Raw genomic sequence first — 17,909 nt, 5'->3', positions numbered from 1 at the left:
TTTGCTTCTCAAATTACATGTTGTCAAAAAAAACACGACTGGGTTCTGCAGAATGAAATGTTTCTAATACCACTGTTATGGACCTCTGTCACAGGGAGGGTCTGTGGCATAGTGTGGTGCATCTTAAATAGAAAATATTTAATGCTTTGCGAAGAAGAAAAGTAAAGGGGCATAATGAGCTAATATTTTCTACCCTGAGCTGTGGTGCTGAGAACGACTGAAGGCCTGCTTTTTCTTCCCACCTGCTAAGAGACTTACTGAAGCACATCTGTGTTATGATCTCAAAAACATGTTTAACTGTAGAACCAGAATGGGAGAATTGCTCAGGTTGGAAATGACCTTAAAGATCATCAAGTTCAACTACAGCCTAACCATACTACCCTAACTCATGACTCTTAACAAAATTAGGAAGTGTACTTCTTTCTGAAGGTGATCAATAATAGTAGATTGTTAGAAGATTCAATTTTCCAAGTAATAAAGGGACAGAGAGTACCGTGTGTGTGTGTGTTTATCTTAATCTCTATCTTTGCACTGACAGATGTCTAGATGTTGACACCTGGAAGGGTCTGGTATTGGAACATGTCTGTTGTGGAGAACTTTCTGTATAAGCTTTGACACAACTAATAAGCATCACACAACAAGTATTGCCATCCTTTGGGAGTGATGAGTGCGTGTTCTCACGTCTGGGTGGTAATTTCTGAATTTCTTGAGGGTGGTGTCTCACAGCTCTGCTTTTAGGAAGAAATGGAAAAGGCAAACGTTAAAAATTCATCTTGTAGTATAATTATGTAAATGTCAGATTGATTCACTGAAGTTATATAGAAGGCTTAGGAAAAAGGAATTCCCAACTGAATGTCCTCTTGAAATGACTGTGCCTGGCAGTATTGCAGCTGTGTGTGTAGCAGACTGATGCTTTTAGCCACATCGGTGGAAATAGAAGCACAACAAGAGTTAAGGATGGGGGAAAAGCATACTCTAGTGGTGAGGGTTTATGAAATAAGCCTTTACTGTACATGTGCTGTGTGATGTATTCCCTGAAACAGATTAATGCAGCTGCATAAATGGGAAAATCCTCTTGGACATAAAAGCGACCCAACCAATTCTGTGCCTCTTTGAGAATCCTGTTCTTATTAGACGTATTGTTTCAGGCTTGTGTGTGCTTTCAAGAGGTTCTGCCATTGCATGGCTTTTCTTTATTCTCCTTCCCTGAAGCCATTTCAGTTTACTGTGAGGTTTCTTTTTTAGGACTTATTATTTTTGGAAAGCTTTCTGGAACATTTTGTGCATATGGTTCTCTGTAAATGTGCTGTTGTACTGATTAAAGCTGAAAGTATGAGACCTTGCCTCTGTGATGCAGTGCGGCAGGGGAAAAATGCTGAAACAATAGTTTCCAAAGGGAATGCTGGTCCAAATAAAGGCATATCTATAAAGGAAAAACAAAAATGGATGGGGAAGATTGCATGGGATATATTTTCTGCTTTCCCTTGTGTCTACTTGATCCTATAGGTAATATTAATGTTGGTGTGCTTGCAAAAAAAATGATCAGTAAAGTGGATACAGTGTTTCCTTAACCAGTTTCTCGTGATTCATTGGTGCCATGACTTCATCACTATAAGCCTGTTTGTAATAGCACAGAAATCTGCAGTGCATTGGAGGTGCTGTGTATATTAACTTGTCTATCTCTCATGTCCCTTCATGACTCTTCTTTTCCTCCTACTGGTGGCTGGAAGTTAATAGCAATCGGGCTGCCTGTAAGTATCCTTCCTTCTTTTGGAAGGATGATCAGGTTTTTAACTGTGACCAGATCCCAGAATAAGCCTTGCTTTACTGTCACAGGATGGGAAAGCAAGTCAATTAAGTAGAAAACATCTCGTGGCTCAGCAGCTCTGGTGTTTCAGTTACTGCATGTTGACAGATCAGAGCACCTTGCTGCTGCTCTGTCCCCTGCAGTCAGATGAGAGATGCATTAGCTCCTGACATAAAGTACATTTTTCAGAGGCCTGCTCTGATGCCTGCTTGCCAAGATGAAATTTACTGCTGCAGTGCACAGATTTACTTAGAAGATCTGGATAATGTGGCTGGCTGGTTCTTAAATCTTTCATATAGCATGCATAAGCAATGAAATAGCAGGTTAGGCTGTAGGAGTTGCAAATCTGTGAACTACAGCTGAGAATGAAGTAGCGAGGGGCTTCTAGAGTGTGCAGTGAAAATACACTTTGCTTTGTTTTCTTTGGAGGATCAGGGCCCCTCACTTTGCTGATTTAAGCCCTCTTCTACAGCAACTTTCTTCCACATGCACAGCGTAGCTTTGGAACTAGAGGTGGGCTTTAAAGCCCCTTCCAACCCAGACCTTTTGCAGGAGGTTATGTGCTGGTCCTTTGGACTTAATTTTTGATTACTTTTTTTCCTGTAATTTTTCCTCATCAGCCAGTTAAGAGGATGAGGATTTTGGGGTTTTATGGTTTGTTTTTGAAGTTTGACTGTTCACTGAAGGTGTGCAAATTAAGGATAAAAGGTAGTAGAAACATGAACAGCAGTTGAAGGTGAATGTTAAACCCTCTGAAGCAGTGAATATGTTAAGTTTTGCTTGCAGTATGGCCGTGAGACAAAACAGTCCTCCTCTTGTGGCACAATCTTTGCTGTGCGTGGCAAGCAATTTCTGAATGTTGTTCTGTAAGACAGGAGGCAGAAACTAAGTGGTTAAAGGAAAGATTTCTGATGTGCATGAGGATAACTCATTTTCCTTTGGCAAGTTAGCAGCATGGTATTTAAAAGTAAGCCAGTAGCATTCCAGACATACTTAACACTTCCCAAGACACACACTGCATAGAATCCAGGTTAAAGACTGTTCTCCAGCAGCAGTGACACAGGACATATGCAGCCTTGCCCCAGGCACATCGTGCAACCACAGTGCCTTGGACTGTCCTCTGACCCCTGATCCCTTGTCCTTTGTGCACCTGAACTGCTGCTTTTTCACATCTTGACCTCCCCCAGAGGTCACTTTTCCATGGCAATCTAGGAGCACTGTGGTGATGAAATGGGGTGTGGGGGGGAAACAAAACAAAATTAGTCATAATCCTAGAAAATGTATGTGTGCTTGTGATGTGATCTTGTATTGAAGGGTCTGAATTGGCAGCCTTTAAAGGTCTCTAGAGGAGAAATGGCAGAGGTCCCCAAACAGCTTAGCTTAGGGAAGCTGCTGCCAAGAGCAAGTGCGTCATCTTGGAAAGGGCCCATTGTGGTTTAGGAGCGGGAAGTCCGGTGTGTGTGCTATCGGGGAAAGCAGTGCCTACTTCAGGGCGTTCATGCAGGAGCAAGCTATTATTGTGAGGCCAGCAGATCCTGGTGCTGGGAGCAGGGCTGTGGAGGGTCCCTGGGAGGGCTGCTGGTGCATGCCTCAGCCTGCGGTACCTGTAGGAGCCAGGGGTGGCTGCAACCAGGAAGCAAGGAGCTCTTTCCTTGTTCGGAGCATTCCCAGAGAGGGTGTGGGCTGTTGACTTTGTGGCCATGCAGGACAGTTTATATTCTCCAGATTTAAAATGAAAACAAAATGACCTCTGTGGCTTGAAGCAGTTAACCAAGAAGAATCTCCTCTCCCCTTCTTGCTATATTTAAGGGAACTGCTGACTTTACTAAATATTATCTTTGAAAACATCTGCTTGGACTTTAATCCTCCCATAACCCTTTAGCAGTAGGCTGTGGCATGTGAAACGAGTTTGAAGCATTCCACTTCCATATCCTCGTGCTAGCATAGGCTTCTGCCTTGCTGCTAGGATCCAGTAATGAAGCCAGTGTGCTCCTTGCTGCTGTGTATAACCAAGGGAGCCACTTTGATTTACACAAACCCATGAATTGTTAAGTTCTCTCCCTGAGAGTATGTTTCTGCTGATAAATGTGTGCGCTCTACAGTGTGTTGGTGCTGCTGGAACAGGAAGGCACTTCATTTTTTTCCTTCTGTTAGCTTCTGTTTTCTCTCTGCAGCACACCAAGCTGTGCCCTGAGATAAGGGTTGTCAGTCTAGAAAACTTCAGTTCTTTGTGGTGTGTTTATTTATTCATTTTTATATTGGCAGCAGTCAGACTAGAGTTTCTATGGGCTGTGATTCAGTTGCACTGGGATGGGGAAGTGGGAAAGAGACAAGGAATATTTTACTAGTGTGAAGCAGGTAATTGAAGATAGTCTTGTCTGTATAAATGTGTGATGCTTCTGTTGAAAAGGTTACCCCTGCAGCACTACAGACCCTCAGTGAGCTGTTTGGGTGTTGCCAATTAACTTCTGGGGGTGGAGGACAGGAAAGTTGTTATGAAAGCTGTTTCCCCGTGAGCTGTAGGTATAAAAACGTGCTAAAAACAACAATCGGCTTTCAGGGAATTGAATGTCTAAATAGCTTCCTAATCCAGCAGCTCCCCTCTGGGCAGAAAGGATACCTTCTTATCCAGCCGGAATCTCTTTTGTCTTCTAATTTTGCCAAGGGAAAGTCAAGCTGGGAACAAGTTTTGTAACTTGGTTGAAGCCTGAGGGAGGACTCCTGCAGGCAGTACCTGTGCCCATTGTCTTTTAACAATTCAGAGGGGGTTATCAATTCTATCTAGAACAAAATTGTTTTGCCACCTTTGTCTCTGAGTTCTTGCATTGAGCAAAATCACCATAGTGGGATGTTACTGTAGGCATGACAGCATCAATTCAGGCATTCCTTGTGGGGCAGCCCTGCATCTGACAGGCACTATTCCCGACAATATGGGACTTGAGCAACTTGGAGCTAAAAGGAGATGGGGTAGCCATGCCTGACTTTTTAGTAGAGTGGTAAAAGCAGTGTGCTTTAAAGCAGTCTGTTAGTGAATCAAGAATAAGCGGTAATTGATTTCCCCAGAATAAGTTCTTGATTTAGATATCTATTGTTTATTGTTGAGAGACCAGAATTAGACTGCTAGCTTCCATGTATTATCTTTGGGTGCTAAAATGCCTCTGAGACGGAGCAGCACACCTCAGGCATCTCTGTGAAAGAATTCTGTCATAACTGTGTTGTATTCCCTACTTCCCCTGCCCGCTGATGTCATGCATTAAGCCCTGACCCAGGGCAGAGAAGGTTACCCTTGAACTGACAAGGCTTGCAAAGTTTCACGTGCTAATAAGGCTTCATTAAGTTGGAATGGAAAGAGCAGACCTTTCTTGCTGTAATAAGACATCCCTTCACTGAAAATAGTGCGCTGTAATTCCATGTGATTCAGAAGGAAGCACCCAACTGTTGGCCTGCAGTACAGGCCAGATGCTGGCATGCTCCACCTGAGTAGGAATTTAGAATCCATGTGAGAGATTTGACTTGCATGGAGGGGGCAGATGTACCAACTAGCTGGCTTGGCTTTCTTCAGAGCAGTGTTTTTCATGCTGTGGTCTAATTGCTGCTGGAGGAATTCTAGCAGGTAAGTGGCAGCATCCTTAATCCTTTCTGCTTGGTAGGAGGGCTGAGCATGGTGAAAAAAACATTAGGTCTTCATCAGTAGAATGTATTAGAAATGTATTGACTTTGCTACAAGTGTAGAATGGGGTCACTTCATTTCTCTTCCTCCCTCTCCAAATTAAGCAGGAAACCGATGGGCAGGCAGAGTTTATTGTAGCATCAGCTCCAGACTTACCACATTGAGTTTTAAATATCATCTTGAAATGCTATTTCAAACTGGGGATGTATACAGAAAAATAAGTCCTCTTTAGTAGAGACTAATTCATATGAAAGATCCAAATGCTAAAGATGACCTTCTTGTGAGTTAGATGTGAGCAAAGCAGTGACATGCAGCTAGGGAAACTCTCTCCCTCTAGGATCACTGAACTTATATGATCAAATTCATGTATTCCTTCCAGTAATGTTATTTTTTTTTTTACCTCCCCTAAGTAATTTGAAATGTACGTTGTGGTTGTTTGAGTTATGTTTCTCTGGTCAGTGCTGGCATGTAGAATCCTTTTAAGAAGTACTTAAGGATCTCAAGGTCATGCTGCCTTCTTCAGGTCTCATATCTGATCATGCTGGCTATGAAATGGTACAGCACCTGCCTCTACACCTCTAAGATTTATTTCCAGCAGTTTTGATACTTTGCTCCCTCCCCCCCCCAAAAAAAACCAATTCTTCCTTCAGAAGAAATATCTGTTTAACTGAAGAAGCTGTGGCTTCTCGATGTCCCAGCTGTGATATGTGTTTTCAGTGTGACAGTGTCAGATGGGCTATGGCTGAATTTGTCAGTCCTTAGGTATGAGCAGTGTCACATCCTGCAATTCTAATTGCTGTGCTGTGTACTGTCACATTATACCTGAGGTTTTCAGGCTGTTTTACATTCCTGCTCGTGTGTTTGCCTGCCTGCTGGCTGGCTGTCAGACTTGCTGCGCCTCTCCAGGTGTCTGAGGAAGCATTTGATTTATCCTAGCTGTCTGGTACAGTCTGCTGTGTCTTCTGAAAGGTGAGGTGGGTGTAGGAAGGCTGGTTTCCTTGAAACTGTTCTGGAACAAATTCTCCAGATACTGTATCCTCTGGGATTGTCTTGAAAGGAAGATCTAAAACTAATTGTAAGCTGGGCAGTCTTCACTCTTAAACTATTAGAGGTCAAGTGAGAAGTTCTGGTCTTTAATATAATAACATCCCTTTGGATCTCGTTAATGTTTTGTTCAATTCTTACTCTTCTTCTGTCTCTTTTTTTTTTTATTCCTAGATTGAGGTGCTCCTAATCAAGCAGATCTTTTTTGGAAGAAACCTTGGTGGGTAAAAGATGTGCCATGGAATGGTAGCACCAAAGAGCAACACAGGATCATCTCTTGTCTTGACTAGCCATGGGTTGTTTCTTCTGCTAGTTATCCTTGGTAACTTTATTTTGGAAGCACAGGCCGAAGGTAAGTGAAACCTTTGCTTGCAAAGGGGGAGAGATGTCTAAGTTTGGAAATGGCCTTATATATTTGTGGGGAAACTGGAGGTGGTTGATGTATTTGCATACATATTTCAGTACTTGCAGGAAAGATTTCACCACAGCTTGTTAAGCAAAGGGCAGTATCTGGACTGAACCAGTCTTGCACGCTAGAGTGCTTGTCCTTTACACTACCATCTTGATTTCCTCAGCTTTCTTTTTCTGCTTTCATTTTAATCTCTTCATTGCAGCTGGGGATGCCAGGACTGTCTTAAGAGCAAGCATGGACCATTTTTTGTTTGTGATATTCTCATGTAGGCATTTGTATGCCCTGTCGCAACTGCTCGTGTGAATTAATTTGGAAGCACAGGCTGACTTCTGCTCTTTGCACAGCTGATGAGTCTGTTCACTGTTTGTGTGGCACCTTCTGGCACCTGAGCACTCACAAAGTGTACTTCTTTGTTGGATCTCTTCTGCATCTTGAATTTTTCCTCATTTCCCATGCTTGATTCTTGATGTCTGGTGCCCAACTGTGGTAAATAATGTAAATAGTGGAATAGAATGATGCATAAGAAGTCAAGTAACAGTAGAGATGAGAGGACCTTTCTGTCAGAAATGAGTGTAAGAGGAATGAGGGATCCCAGACTTTTGTGTCTTTATGGCTAGACTGGCTTTGGCTTTGTTGGTAAAAAGGGATATGTGGAAGAATCACAAATGTGACTGACTGGAAAGAACAAATAGAGTGTGAAAGGGACAAAGGTCTCTCATCCTTGTTTTCTCCAAAGCCTGTCCTTCGTTTTTTCCATCTGTCGTTGATAATATCCCGGCCTTGTTTCAGATGTAGGCCTGCGAGATATTCCCTGCATCCTGAGGCTGGAACACAATCCTTTCCTGACACTCCAGTTACATACTGCAGTGCTTTTCAGTCACTCTGTAATCAGTATGCAAATACCTTGTGCTGCATTGAGCTGCCAAATGAGGAAGGCAGCCACTATGTTGGCAAGCATCTTCAGTATCATTTTAGAGATATCTCACGTCACATGGTGTCATGGAAAAAGCACTGGTTAAGCATGTCATAAGATTCTAGAATGATTCTACCTTATTTCCCTTTTTCTGTTCATTTTAATTTGGAACCTGAAACCAGTTGAGGTAAACTGTTCAAGGCAGATCATCAGCTAAATGGGATTAGAGTGGCTAGGCATGAAGCATTTCCTTTGTGCGTGTGGAGGGAAACCCCAGGATCATAGCAGAGGGCAAGGCACAAAGGGGGGAAACCCTTGGGGGAGAGGATAGAATGGACTTCCATCCATAGACTGGGGCTGGGAGGGATGGAAGTGCATGGCAGCCTGTCATGGGCCCAGGGAGCTGCACCTGCAGCAGTGCACTGGCCACAAGTAATGTTAATCAGTCAGCCAGCCGAGAAGCAGAGACCCAGATGGAGAGACAAAGAGCACTGACAAGATGCTTGGAAAATCATCTTTTCCTCCTCTTTGTCCCCAACCAACCCCCCTGTCCTCACTTTATTAGTTTACATAGCAAAAACATTCAAAGCAGGCAGAACAAAGCGATGTTAACACGAAGCAAGAGATTGCATTAAATCTCCTGGTGGTAATGCTTATCTTGAATACAGGGCCAATGCGACACATTCACAATTGCTACAAAAGATGAAGAATGTTCTCATAAAAAGACAGACAAGCATGGAGACAATGGGCTGGCTCGGCTCCGAGTGACAAAGTGGAGCTTGTTATTCATACATTTAAAACCATATAATGCATATTGTATTGTGATCGTTTTACTGTTTGGAAATGCTATTGCTTGACTTTCAGGAGGCTTAGATACATATTCATGTTCTGGGCAGGAATGTGTTCACTCTCACATGTGATAAATGCAGAGGACAGACTGCTTTCCAGTCAATGAGCTTCTGGTCTCTCCTCTGCTAATAAATTGGTTTTATTTATGCATGGATTTTTAACAAAAGTCATCAGCACTTTGTCTCAAGCAATCTATCCAAATATCCCTGAGTGCTGTGAGATGAATGTGATAAGTTGCTTAGTCACTGAGCCTGCTGCAGAGTTTGGGGGAGCTGATTCCATCTCACAGCAAGGTAGTCACTAATGTAAAAATAACCACTGCATGTATTTTAACACAAACCAAATGCAGCATTTGGTGGTGGGCAAACAATGAAGCTATGCCAGAACTGGAGCATTTAGGCAAGGCTTCAGTGCTCTTCAGAAATACTTTTTCAGCTCAATCACTGTTGTGGCTTTTTACCCCTTTATCAAGTTCTCCAAGATTAATTGAGGGAAATAATGGGGGAGGAGGGGGGAAAAGAGCAGAATGAAAAAGCTCTTTTCCAAGAAGAGGAAAGCAAGGATCTGAAATGCTTCAGCTGAATTCTTGTTCCATCTCTTTTGTTTTCTTTGAGGGTTCTTCTGGGGTTTAGCTAAGTGCCTGGGTGCTTAGTAGGTAGAGACTGGGAAATGTTGGAAGTATTGGAGAGGAGGAATAACAACTGCTTGGTCTGCTTTGTTAAATTGTAGCACTTCTCTGTTCTTTCTTTGTTGTCCCGGTTCTTTCTTCCTTCTTCCTCTCTCTGGCTCTTAAAGGTTATTCCCAAGCTCTCAAAGGCCTTGTGTGTATACCAGGTTCATAGCAGCCCTCCTGTTTGACCAGACTGTTTCTGAAAGGATCACAGTAGATCAGAGTAAATTACTTATAAAATTTTATAACTTGTAGTCTCTAAAATATTCCTATCATCTGTGTTCTCAGTGGTGTAATTTCTCTGAGATTCTTAGCCAGCTCTGTCTAAAAGAAGGGTGGGCTTTTCATTACCGATAAGAGGATCGCCTGTCTTGAGAAATGCAAGTGAAGGTGTTAGCATAAGCATAATTAAACAAATATCAATATGCATAAAGGAGAGAGTTTAAATATTAACCTTTAAAAATTAATAATGCAGACTTGGCAAATGTTAAGTCCACTTAGTTTTAAACAGCCTGATTTTTGTTGACTGGTCACGTGTGAAATAGTATAAAGCTATCCCTTTAATTTTTAAGATTGCTATTAAAATGATAAACTGAGCTTGAATAAACTGAAACGACTTCATTTCTGTGTATTGTCTCTGACGCAAATGCAGCCAATCTGCTGCATGCTGCTCTAAGGGCTTTTCAGTGCCAAGGTTATTCTGCACAGAAGCTCTTGGATACCACTGGTGTTTGTTTGCATTGCATAGAACAGCTTGTTAAAGCACACTCCAGCCACTGAGCAGATTCAGACTTGTTCCTATTCCTTGGAAATCTGTATGAAGCAGAGGTTTCCTTTGTCTCTAATTATGTGGTCGAGAGGAAGGAGTTTAATACTGCTAGGGATGAATTCAGTGGTCATGTAAACAAGAGCAGTAGTACTGGATAGCTAGAGAGAAATGTGGGGTGGTGTTGTGCATGAACAGAGGACCTTATTTCTAATCTGCATGCGTCCTATAGTACAGGTTTGAATAAATGGTTGTGTCAGCCCATGGAGAGGGAAGGAGGAAGTTTTCAGTGTGATTCCTTTTTCTGTTCCCTTTGGAGAGCTTCATAAAAGCAGAGTGGTACAGAAGAGCATGGTGAGGAGCTGTAGAGCAATGGTGAGGCTGCCAGGAGGTAGATGCAGGTGGGCCCAGAACCAGTCTAGTTAAGGAACACTCTGTTCTTACGCAGATCTCTAAGCAGTGCTTTTCAAGCAGCTGACTTGAAGGCGTTAACAGGAATCTCAGGTAGTCACACAGCTTGTTGAATTTTAAACAGTTTGAATGGTTGAAGAATGAATTAAAGCAATCCTAATAATAATCCTAATTTTTCTTTTTTACCTTTCAGGTTGGTCCAGCAAATCCAAAGGACCTGCATGTAAGTAAACTCTTATCCCCTGCTGCCCTATGAGAAATGAGTGAGGTGTTTTACTGGTTAACATAAGTGGTTATACAACCCAAGATTCACATTTTTGTGCTGTGATACATCTTTGCCCCATTTCTGCTTTTTTTTTTATCCCTTATATTTGGGAGAGATGGTTGCCCTCGGTTTGAAGGAGGGAGATAACTTCATATGTTCCACTGTGCTTGAAGGCACCTCAGTGTGTCTTTACAGTATTTCATTTTAAATGACTCAAAACCATGTAGAGTGAATATTCGTTAACACACAAAGTTAAGCTGGTTGTGAGAGTTTGGAAAGGGTACCAGAGAGGACTGGGAGGCTGGGGGGAGCAAATTGAGGCGGAAAGACCCTTTTGTTTCAAGAAAAGTGAATTTTTCATCACAGAATGTAACTCTGGATATGTTGTGCTGAATACTCAGCTTTTCATTTCCTGTGCTCAGAAAAAAGTCTGAAGCCTTTCCTGTATGTGTTACAGAGGTATGTAATTTTAGGAGGAAGTGGGAAGCATACTTGGCTGTCTCTATTAGTTCTAAATATATGAAAAATTATGTAAATCTTTGTTGAAGTCTAAAATGTGATCATCTTAGTTTGAGTCTTCCCATTTCCTTCAAGAAAAGGGAAGACAGAAATGAAGTCTGGTGAGAATGGATTCATAATGAAGTATTTGAAGGTGGTGGGGGAGTAATCGTACCACCTACCAAATTTTGATCTTCAGATGGAGGCAGAAGAGGAGAGCAGATGGAATCCTCTGAATCCTGAATTTTTGATCTGTCTGAATTTTACTCTTGGCAAGTCTGATATAACACATGCCTAGTGCAAGGGTGCCGTCAGTTCTTGGCCATGGTTTCTAGCAGGAAAACAAGCTGATTTAGGAAATAGCTCAAGAACTGCCTGGTTCATCTAATTCAGCTTCATGGGCTACAGTGAAAAAGGTGGAAACTGATAAAAGCTTCATTCGTCAAGAGAAAGTACTTGCAACTGTAGTTCAGATGTTGGAATCCCCTGATGTCTGGTGCCTGCTACACTAGAGATACAGGTGGTCTGTCTTCTCATACAGCTGGCTCCTGTCAGTCTTCCTTCTTTCTCTACTTGAGCCTATCTTTTGGGAATAGTTTGAGTTTGTTCCTAGTCTCATGGAAAGGGCCTGACAGCAGGGCAGAGAAGTTTGCTTGTGATTACTTTGTGCCATTTGACATTGCTTGCTCTGTTTCTGCTCCTTTTGAGTTCTAAGCTATTTACAGTGGTAGAGAAAGCATAGTTTGTTTTTTTTTCCAGATACATTGAATTCTTTTCGCTACTTGTTGGACTTACTGCCTTACATCTGTACAATTTGTTCTTGCCACTGCTTCTCCAGGCCCCTATGTTTATAACTGTAGCAGCACAAGCAGTCACCACCTCTTGTTTTTGTTGCCACCTATTACTGACCCTGATGCAGGAATGACAGAACAATAAGTAATCTTCATCCTGGGCTGTTACTGCAGGTACTGCTGGAATAGCTGGTGTGCAGTATGTAAATCTATGATGTCTATGGCATACTTAACATGGGCAAACATGGGGAAAAACAAGTAGATTATCCAGTCCAGCCATGCACCTGCCGTCAGTATCTCCCACTAAACCACATCCCTTAGTACAATTTCTAAATGTTTATTGAACATCTCCAGGGATGGTGACTCAACCACCTCCCTGGGCAGCCTGTGTCAGCACCTGACCATTCGGAGAAGAAACTTTTCCTGATGTCCAACCTGAATCTCCTGTGGCACAACTTGAACCCGTTCCCTCTTGTCCTGTTGCTGGGAGAGGAAGCCAACACTCACCTCACCACAACCTCCTTAGGTATAGGGCTGTTTAGATGAGTTATGTGACGTGCCAGGTAGATAGAACTAGAGGGGCTTGTTGCTTAAACTGCTGAAGAATAAAATGAGCATTCTGGCCCAGTTTAGAATATATCTTATGATGATGGAAGGAGGAGCAGAGCTTTGGGAGTTCCTGTGCTGAGGAGGCTGTGAGAATGCTCACATACTGCTTGTCTGCCTTGGCCTGACAGTAGCATTTTTAAATCCTGTGTGTTCAGTGTTTGCTGTCTAGCCAGTCAGTGTAATTCAAAGGGGAAGATCTTTCTCCTCTTGAAAAGCAGAAATACATGCTGCTGCTTTCTGAAATGTGTTTTTGTCCTTAGCCAGTAAAAGGAGAATCATGTCTAATTCAAAAAATACTGTCTTTCTCTAGAGAGAAGTATACATCTGTTGGAGGATTTCTTGAATTCTCAGCCCAAGATCAGACAAGGAACATGATAGGTCTGACATGCACACAGAGTTGTAACTAGAAAGCCAAAACCTGCTGCTGCTGCTCATACAGCTTTCTCTTTGGAGAAAGGCTCTGGGTATAGGAATAGGACTACAAAGAGATTGAGATTTGTAGGAAGGTGACAGAGTGGGCTGAAGGTGAGCGGGGAGGAAGATCCTCAGATGGGGGAGAGGGTCAGGGGAGTTCAGGAAAGCAGGAGGTGAAGGTTTCCTCAAGTGGAGTTGTGAAAAGTTCCTGCTGGTTTAAAAAGCCAATTAGTGGCTTGGTGATTAAGTAGCATAAGTCTTGGAAGAAGGTAGTGTTTTAATTTTAGCTATGCAAGCTGATTAGACCGGTTGAGAATAGTATGGTCTTGAGAGGGAGGACTCTGGTAGAAATGTATGCATGTGTTTATTTTTTTTAATTGTTAGGTAAATGTCTTAATGCATGCATATGCCTTTACAACATCGAGCTTCTGAGTCTTTTCTATATGCAGCAGCACTGACTAATGAGACTGGCAAAGTTTAAGAACTCGAGATTACAAAACATATGTAGCCTCCAGGGGCTGGAGCTTCAGGGAAGGAATTTCCTCAAGGCAGGAGCAGAGCAGGATAAAGAGGATGTTGGAGTGCTGGCTGGTTGCCCATGGATGCTCTGACATTACAGCTGGGTGATCTAGAGGAGAGAGAAACTGAAAGACAGTAGAGCAGCGACGTGTGAAATAAAAGACAAAGAGGTATTCCAAGTAGGAGTTGCTGCCATGTTTGGAGAAATGTCTTTAACTTTCTGAGAAGGTTCTGCTTTTCTTGGTTTGTTATCAGTTTTATAGATAAAAGCAACTTTGCTCTTCTCCCTCACATCCTACAGTTGTGTGCTGTACCCACTGGAGAGCAATCCTTAAGAGTAAACAAATGAAATCTATTAAAGCTGCTAGATGCTGGATCTTTGTCAATACAAAGTATTGCTCCTGCTGAGGGTGATGTTCTCCATGCAGGGCCTAGATGGTATTCTATATGCTATGAAGTACCAGAGTACAGAGTATCAGTAGTATCAGAGTAGGTTATGTGATCTCTGGTGCTGCCGGTTCATTCTGGACCACCTGCACCATCAGAGAGCCTGGCCAGGAGTCTTATTTGATGCTGCAGAGACCTTTTGGAAAGTAATTGTGTCATGCCAAAGCTGTTGATTTATCCTTGGCCAGGAGGAAAGCGTGCTTTTAATGCTTCCTCTGGCCTGTTCCACTCCTATCATCAGAGTGACTATACTTGAAACTCAAAGTAACTGGAGATGTGACTGCTGTGCAACTTGTTTCCAGTAGTTCAAGTTCTCACTCCATTTACTTGCTTCTTGAAAAAAAAAAACAGTACTGCTGGAGTTGTGCCGCAGCACAACTCATGGTTAAGCACAAGCAAAAGATCACATCCTTCATGTTTTGTGTTTATTTTAAAGATGGTGACATCTCCACTCTGTTGATGGCTTTGATTTCTATAGCAAAGGTAACCTTGGAATACTCCTCTAGAACAGCCTGCACATTTCATTGTAAATGCTTCTTGGACATAATTGATTTAAGTTATAAGATACAAAATGTAAAGGTTTTATTATCTGCTGCTGATTAAGGGTGTTGTGGGGAGGTTCAATCTCTGCCTACAGTCAAGATAAGCAAAAGCTTAACTATTTTACCGCATACCTCTGGCCACCTGCCACTTGTCTGAGTCGGGTTAGGAGTATTTCATGGTTGGCTGCATCAAGGACTGCAGAGTAATTCGAAAGGATGAAAATGGATGTCTCTTCTGCATCCTCTGACAGCAGGCAAGCATCTATCACTAAGTCTCTTTCCATCCCCCGAACTCTTAACTTAATTAGCAGCTTTAAATGGAGGAAATGATCTTCCTGTCATTGGTCTTCTGTCACTGTTTGGTTAGTCAGCACCAAGGGAGGGTACCAGGAGATGTTTTTCATTTAAAGACGATTTGGGTTTGGTGGCAGCATTTCAAAGCTGCTTTACAGTTCATAGCCTGCACAGATTAAAACAAATGCATCCTCACAGAGGGGTCCATCACCTTTCTTCCTGTGGCAATAGAGAGTAAGTTGTAGGAATTTTATTTCTCTTTAGCAAATACTGTAGTGTTTAGAATGGAACTATTATGGAAGCTTGTGTTCTCTAGTTGTTCCCTGGGCTGTACCAGATTCAATGAGAGCAATACATTGAAAACAATGTTTAAAAAACCCTCCGGTGACATTTGTCCTTTGTAACGTATTACGTGGTGGTAGAATCAAACTTGTAGTGCCCAGTCTGGTGTTTGATCTCCTCACAGCAAGCAGTTCCCATTGATTGTTCAGGAAAATTGATATCTCTCTGTCCCTTTGGAGTAGCTTTCTCTGTAGGTGGGATTCTTCTCAGAGGTTGGAGAACGGATCAATTTCTTGATCAGTTTCTGTTAGCCGTGCTCTTCTATGCTTGTATCTGTTGTTTAGCCTAAGGAGCAGCTGTAATGATTCCTACGTTCATGCAGTTGTTTAGCAGTAGAAAGGAAGAGGTTGGAAACCTTCCCCAAGGCTGTCTTTAGGCTCCTTCAGGCTTTGAGAGCACAATGCCCTGGCGCACTGCTACTGTGCCCCAGACCCTCACCCCACTCACATGAATTCATTGCGTTGATCTTTCCACCCCTGCTTGTCGGCAGGGTCGGACTGCAGCTGCATCTCCTGTCAAGCGTGATTCCGGGCAGGGGGCTTTGGGGAGGAGAGCTACAAAAGGCCCAGTTTAAATCATCTGTGTAAGGGCACAGCGGAGTCTCTGTCACCCAGGCCTCACCACTTGTCTTCTGGTGCTATGGTTGTAATGACATTAGCATTTCAAAAAGGAGATTACTACAGCCCCCAGCTTCTAAGGGGAGGGTATTCTAGCTGATAACTGAAAAGCTGCTTTGTGGCCATCTCTGTTTTTTCCCCCCTGTATCTGGATTCCGAAGGATTGCTGAGGGTGGCTGCCCCGTGTTAAAAGTGGATTGCTGCTGTTGTGAGGAAGCTGGTTACTTATTGGCCTTAGTGTGAACTGTTAGATACAAGGCTCTTGTTGCTGACAGCCTTCTTTCTTGCTGATCCAGAGTGACTGAGAATTTCCTAGTGGAACAGTTGAAACAAAAAGCCTATTGGGATTGCAGTGGTACACTAGAGAAGCATCTTTAAATTATGCTTGCAGGAATAATTTAAGGTAGTTACATTATCCTGTCTCATATATTTTGACCAGTGGAAACAGGCAGCACCTGCATCCTATTCATTGTATGCCTTCTAGGCCTCTTGGGTACTAAAAATGTGCACAGACTTCAGGTTTCAGAGCAATTTATTTGGGGGGGTGGGGAAGGAAAAAATTTGTATTTCATAAATGAAAACAAAAAATTCTTGCAGTGAAAATTACTTCCTGGCCCATTGATTGAATATTCAACTGATCTTAGCTTTTTGCAAAGTTTACTTTCTCCTTTCTGATGATGTTTGCTCTTTGCAACTCACATTAAGGCCTTCTGTACACTGGGCTCTATTGGAATATCATCATGGTCACTCACCAGTTCCATTAGATGTAGAAATGAAGAGACAAGGCAAGCTGGTCATCTGATTCCTGTGACAAGAGAACAAAGAAAATTGTCTTCATGGCACACTAAGGAGAAGCCAGAGTACTTTGTACAACCTCTAGACCATGTCTGGACCCTAAAATTAGTAGCTGACTCCCAGTGTCCAAGATTGGAGCCCCTTAGCTTGATGGTATGACAGTGTGGTTGGCGGGCAATTGGCAGTAAATGCAGATGGTTGCCTGGAGCCTTGTCCTCAGCATTGTGTTTAACTGTTGAACAGCCGGACAAAGGTATGTTTTAAGTGGATAGACATTATATAGTTCAAAATGTCCACAGGCATAATCTTTGCATGTTTCCATAAGGACTTTTCTTGCTAAGTGTGTTTGCAAAGGGCCTAATTCAGTAAGTGATTCTCCAAAACAATGCTGGCTTGAATCAGGGCTGCCCGTTGCTCTGAAGGGAGCTGTACTGTTAGGACCAGCCACAGACTGGACCTCCTGGCTGATACTCGTGGACAAACAGCTTGTGACAGAGTGGAGGCTCTTCCTGAATGAGACAGAAGGCCTGGGCTGTCCCTCAGGGCATCAAGGAGGAGCAAAATTACAGTTTCCTTTGTAAACAGCACAGGGTACTTATTGTGCTGAGGAAGGGAGGCATTTAATTTCTCTGTATGAAAACAGGAACTGTGGAAGGCGTTCCAGGAGTGTTGTAGCTGCTGACGAGGTGTGCATGTGTGCGCTTAGCGTATTTTTAACTCTACCAATCTCCAGGTCTTTTAAACTCTACTTATTTCTGTGGAACACAAATCTATCTGTAAACTTACACAAGGCTGGAGTGCCTTGACTCTAGATGCTCAGCTGAATTGCACTGAGTGAAGATGGAGATTTTGAGTGTCCTGTGGCTGGTGAGAGCTGCACAAAAAGCACAGAGTGGCAGAGGTGCAAATTGCTACTGTCATACCATGCTGTCCTCTTCTTTTGCTGTTTCTGTGAGTGTGCCAGCAGACTGCTGTGCAAATTTGGCTGTTTTCTCATTGCAGAGTTACTCACTGAAATACTGTGCAACCAACTCTGGAACACACTTTTGAATCTTCAGTTAGCCTTGGCTGCCCTGCATCTTTACGTGGCTGGTTGGGGCACATATGAGCTTATTTATCCTCTTTTCTAAACACCTTTTGTGGTAGTGATAGTAAAAAAATGAACAAATGTTCAGTGTAGTGGTAGGAGCAGCTTGGAGAAAAAGTAAAACTGCAAATCTAAATGATGTGAACT

The 17,909-nt window shown here is 42.7% G+C and overlaps 1 protein-coding gene across 2 annotated transcripts in view; it reads left to right on the top strand.

Annotated features, from left to right (window-relative positions):
- The window catches only part of SUSD6 (sushi domain containing 6), a 66,869-nt gene that overhangs the window by 19,859 nt on the left and 29,101 nt on the right, over positions 1–17,909 (top strand). For both annotated transcript variants that reach the window (XM_015864724.1, XM_015864725.2), the window contains exons 3-4: positions 6,696–6,873; positions 10,736–10,765. In XM_015864724.1, coding sequence (XP_015720210.1) covers positions 6,753–6,873; positions 10,736–10,765 — 151 coding nt within the window. In that variant the 5' untranslated portion in view covers positions 6,696–6,752. The remainder of the gene's footprint in view (positions 1–6,695; positions 6,874–10,735; positions 10,766–17,909) is intronic.

This window comes from Coturnix japonica, chromosome 5 (genome assembly GCF_001577835.2).
Source record: "Coturnix japonica isolate 7356 chromosome 5, Coturnix japonica 2.1, whole genome shotgun sequence".
NCBI lineage: Eukaryota > Metazoa > Chordata > Aves > Galliformes > Phasianidae > Coturnix > Coturnix japonica.
Note: the sequence above shows the minus strand (reverse complement) of the source record. Positions and strands in the feature narration are given on the sequence as shown.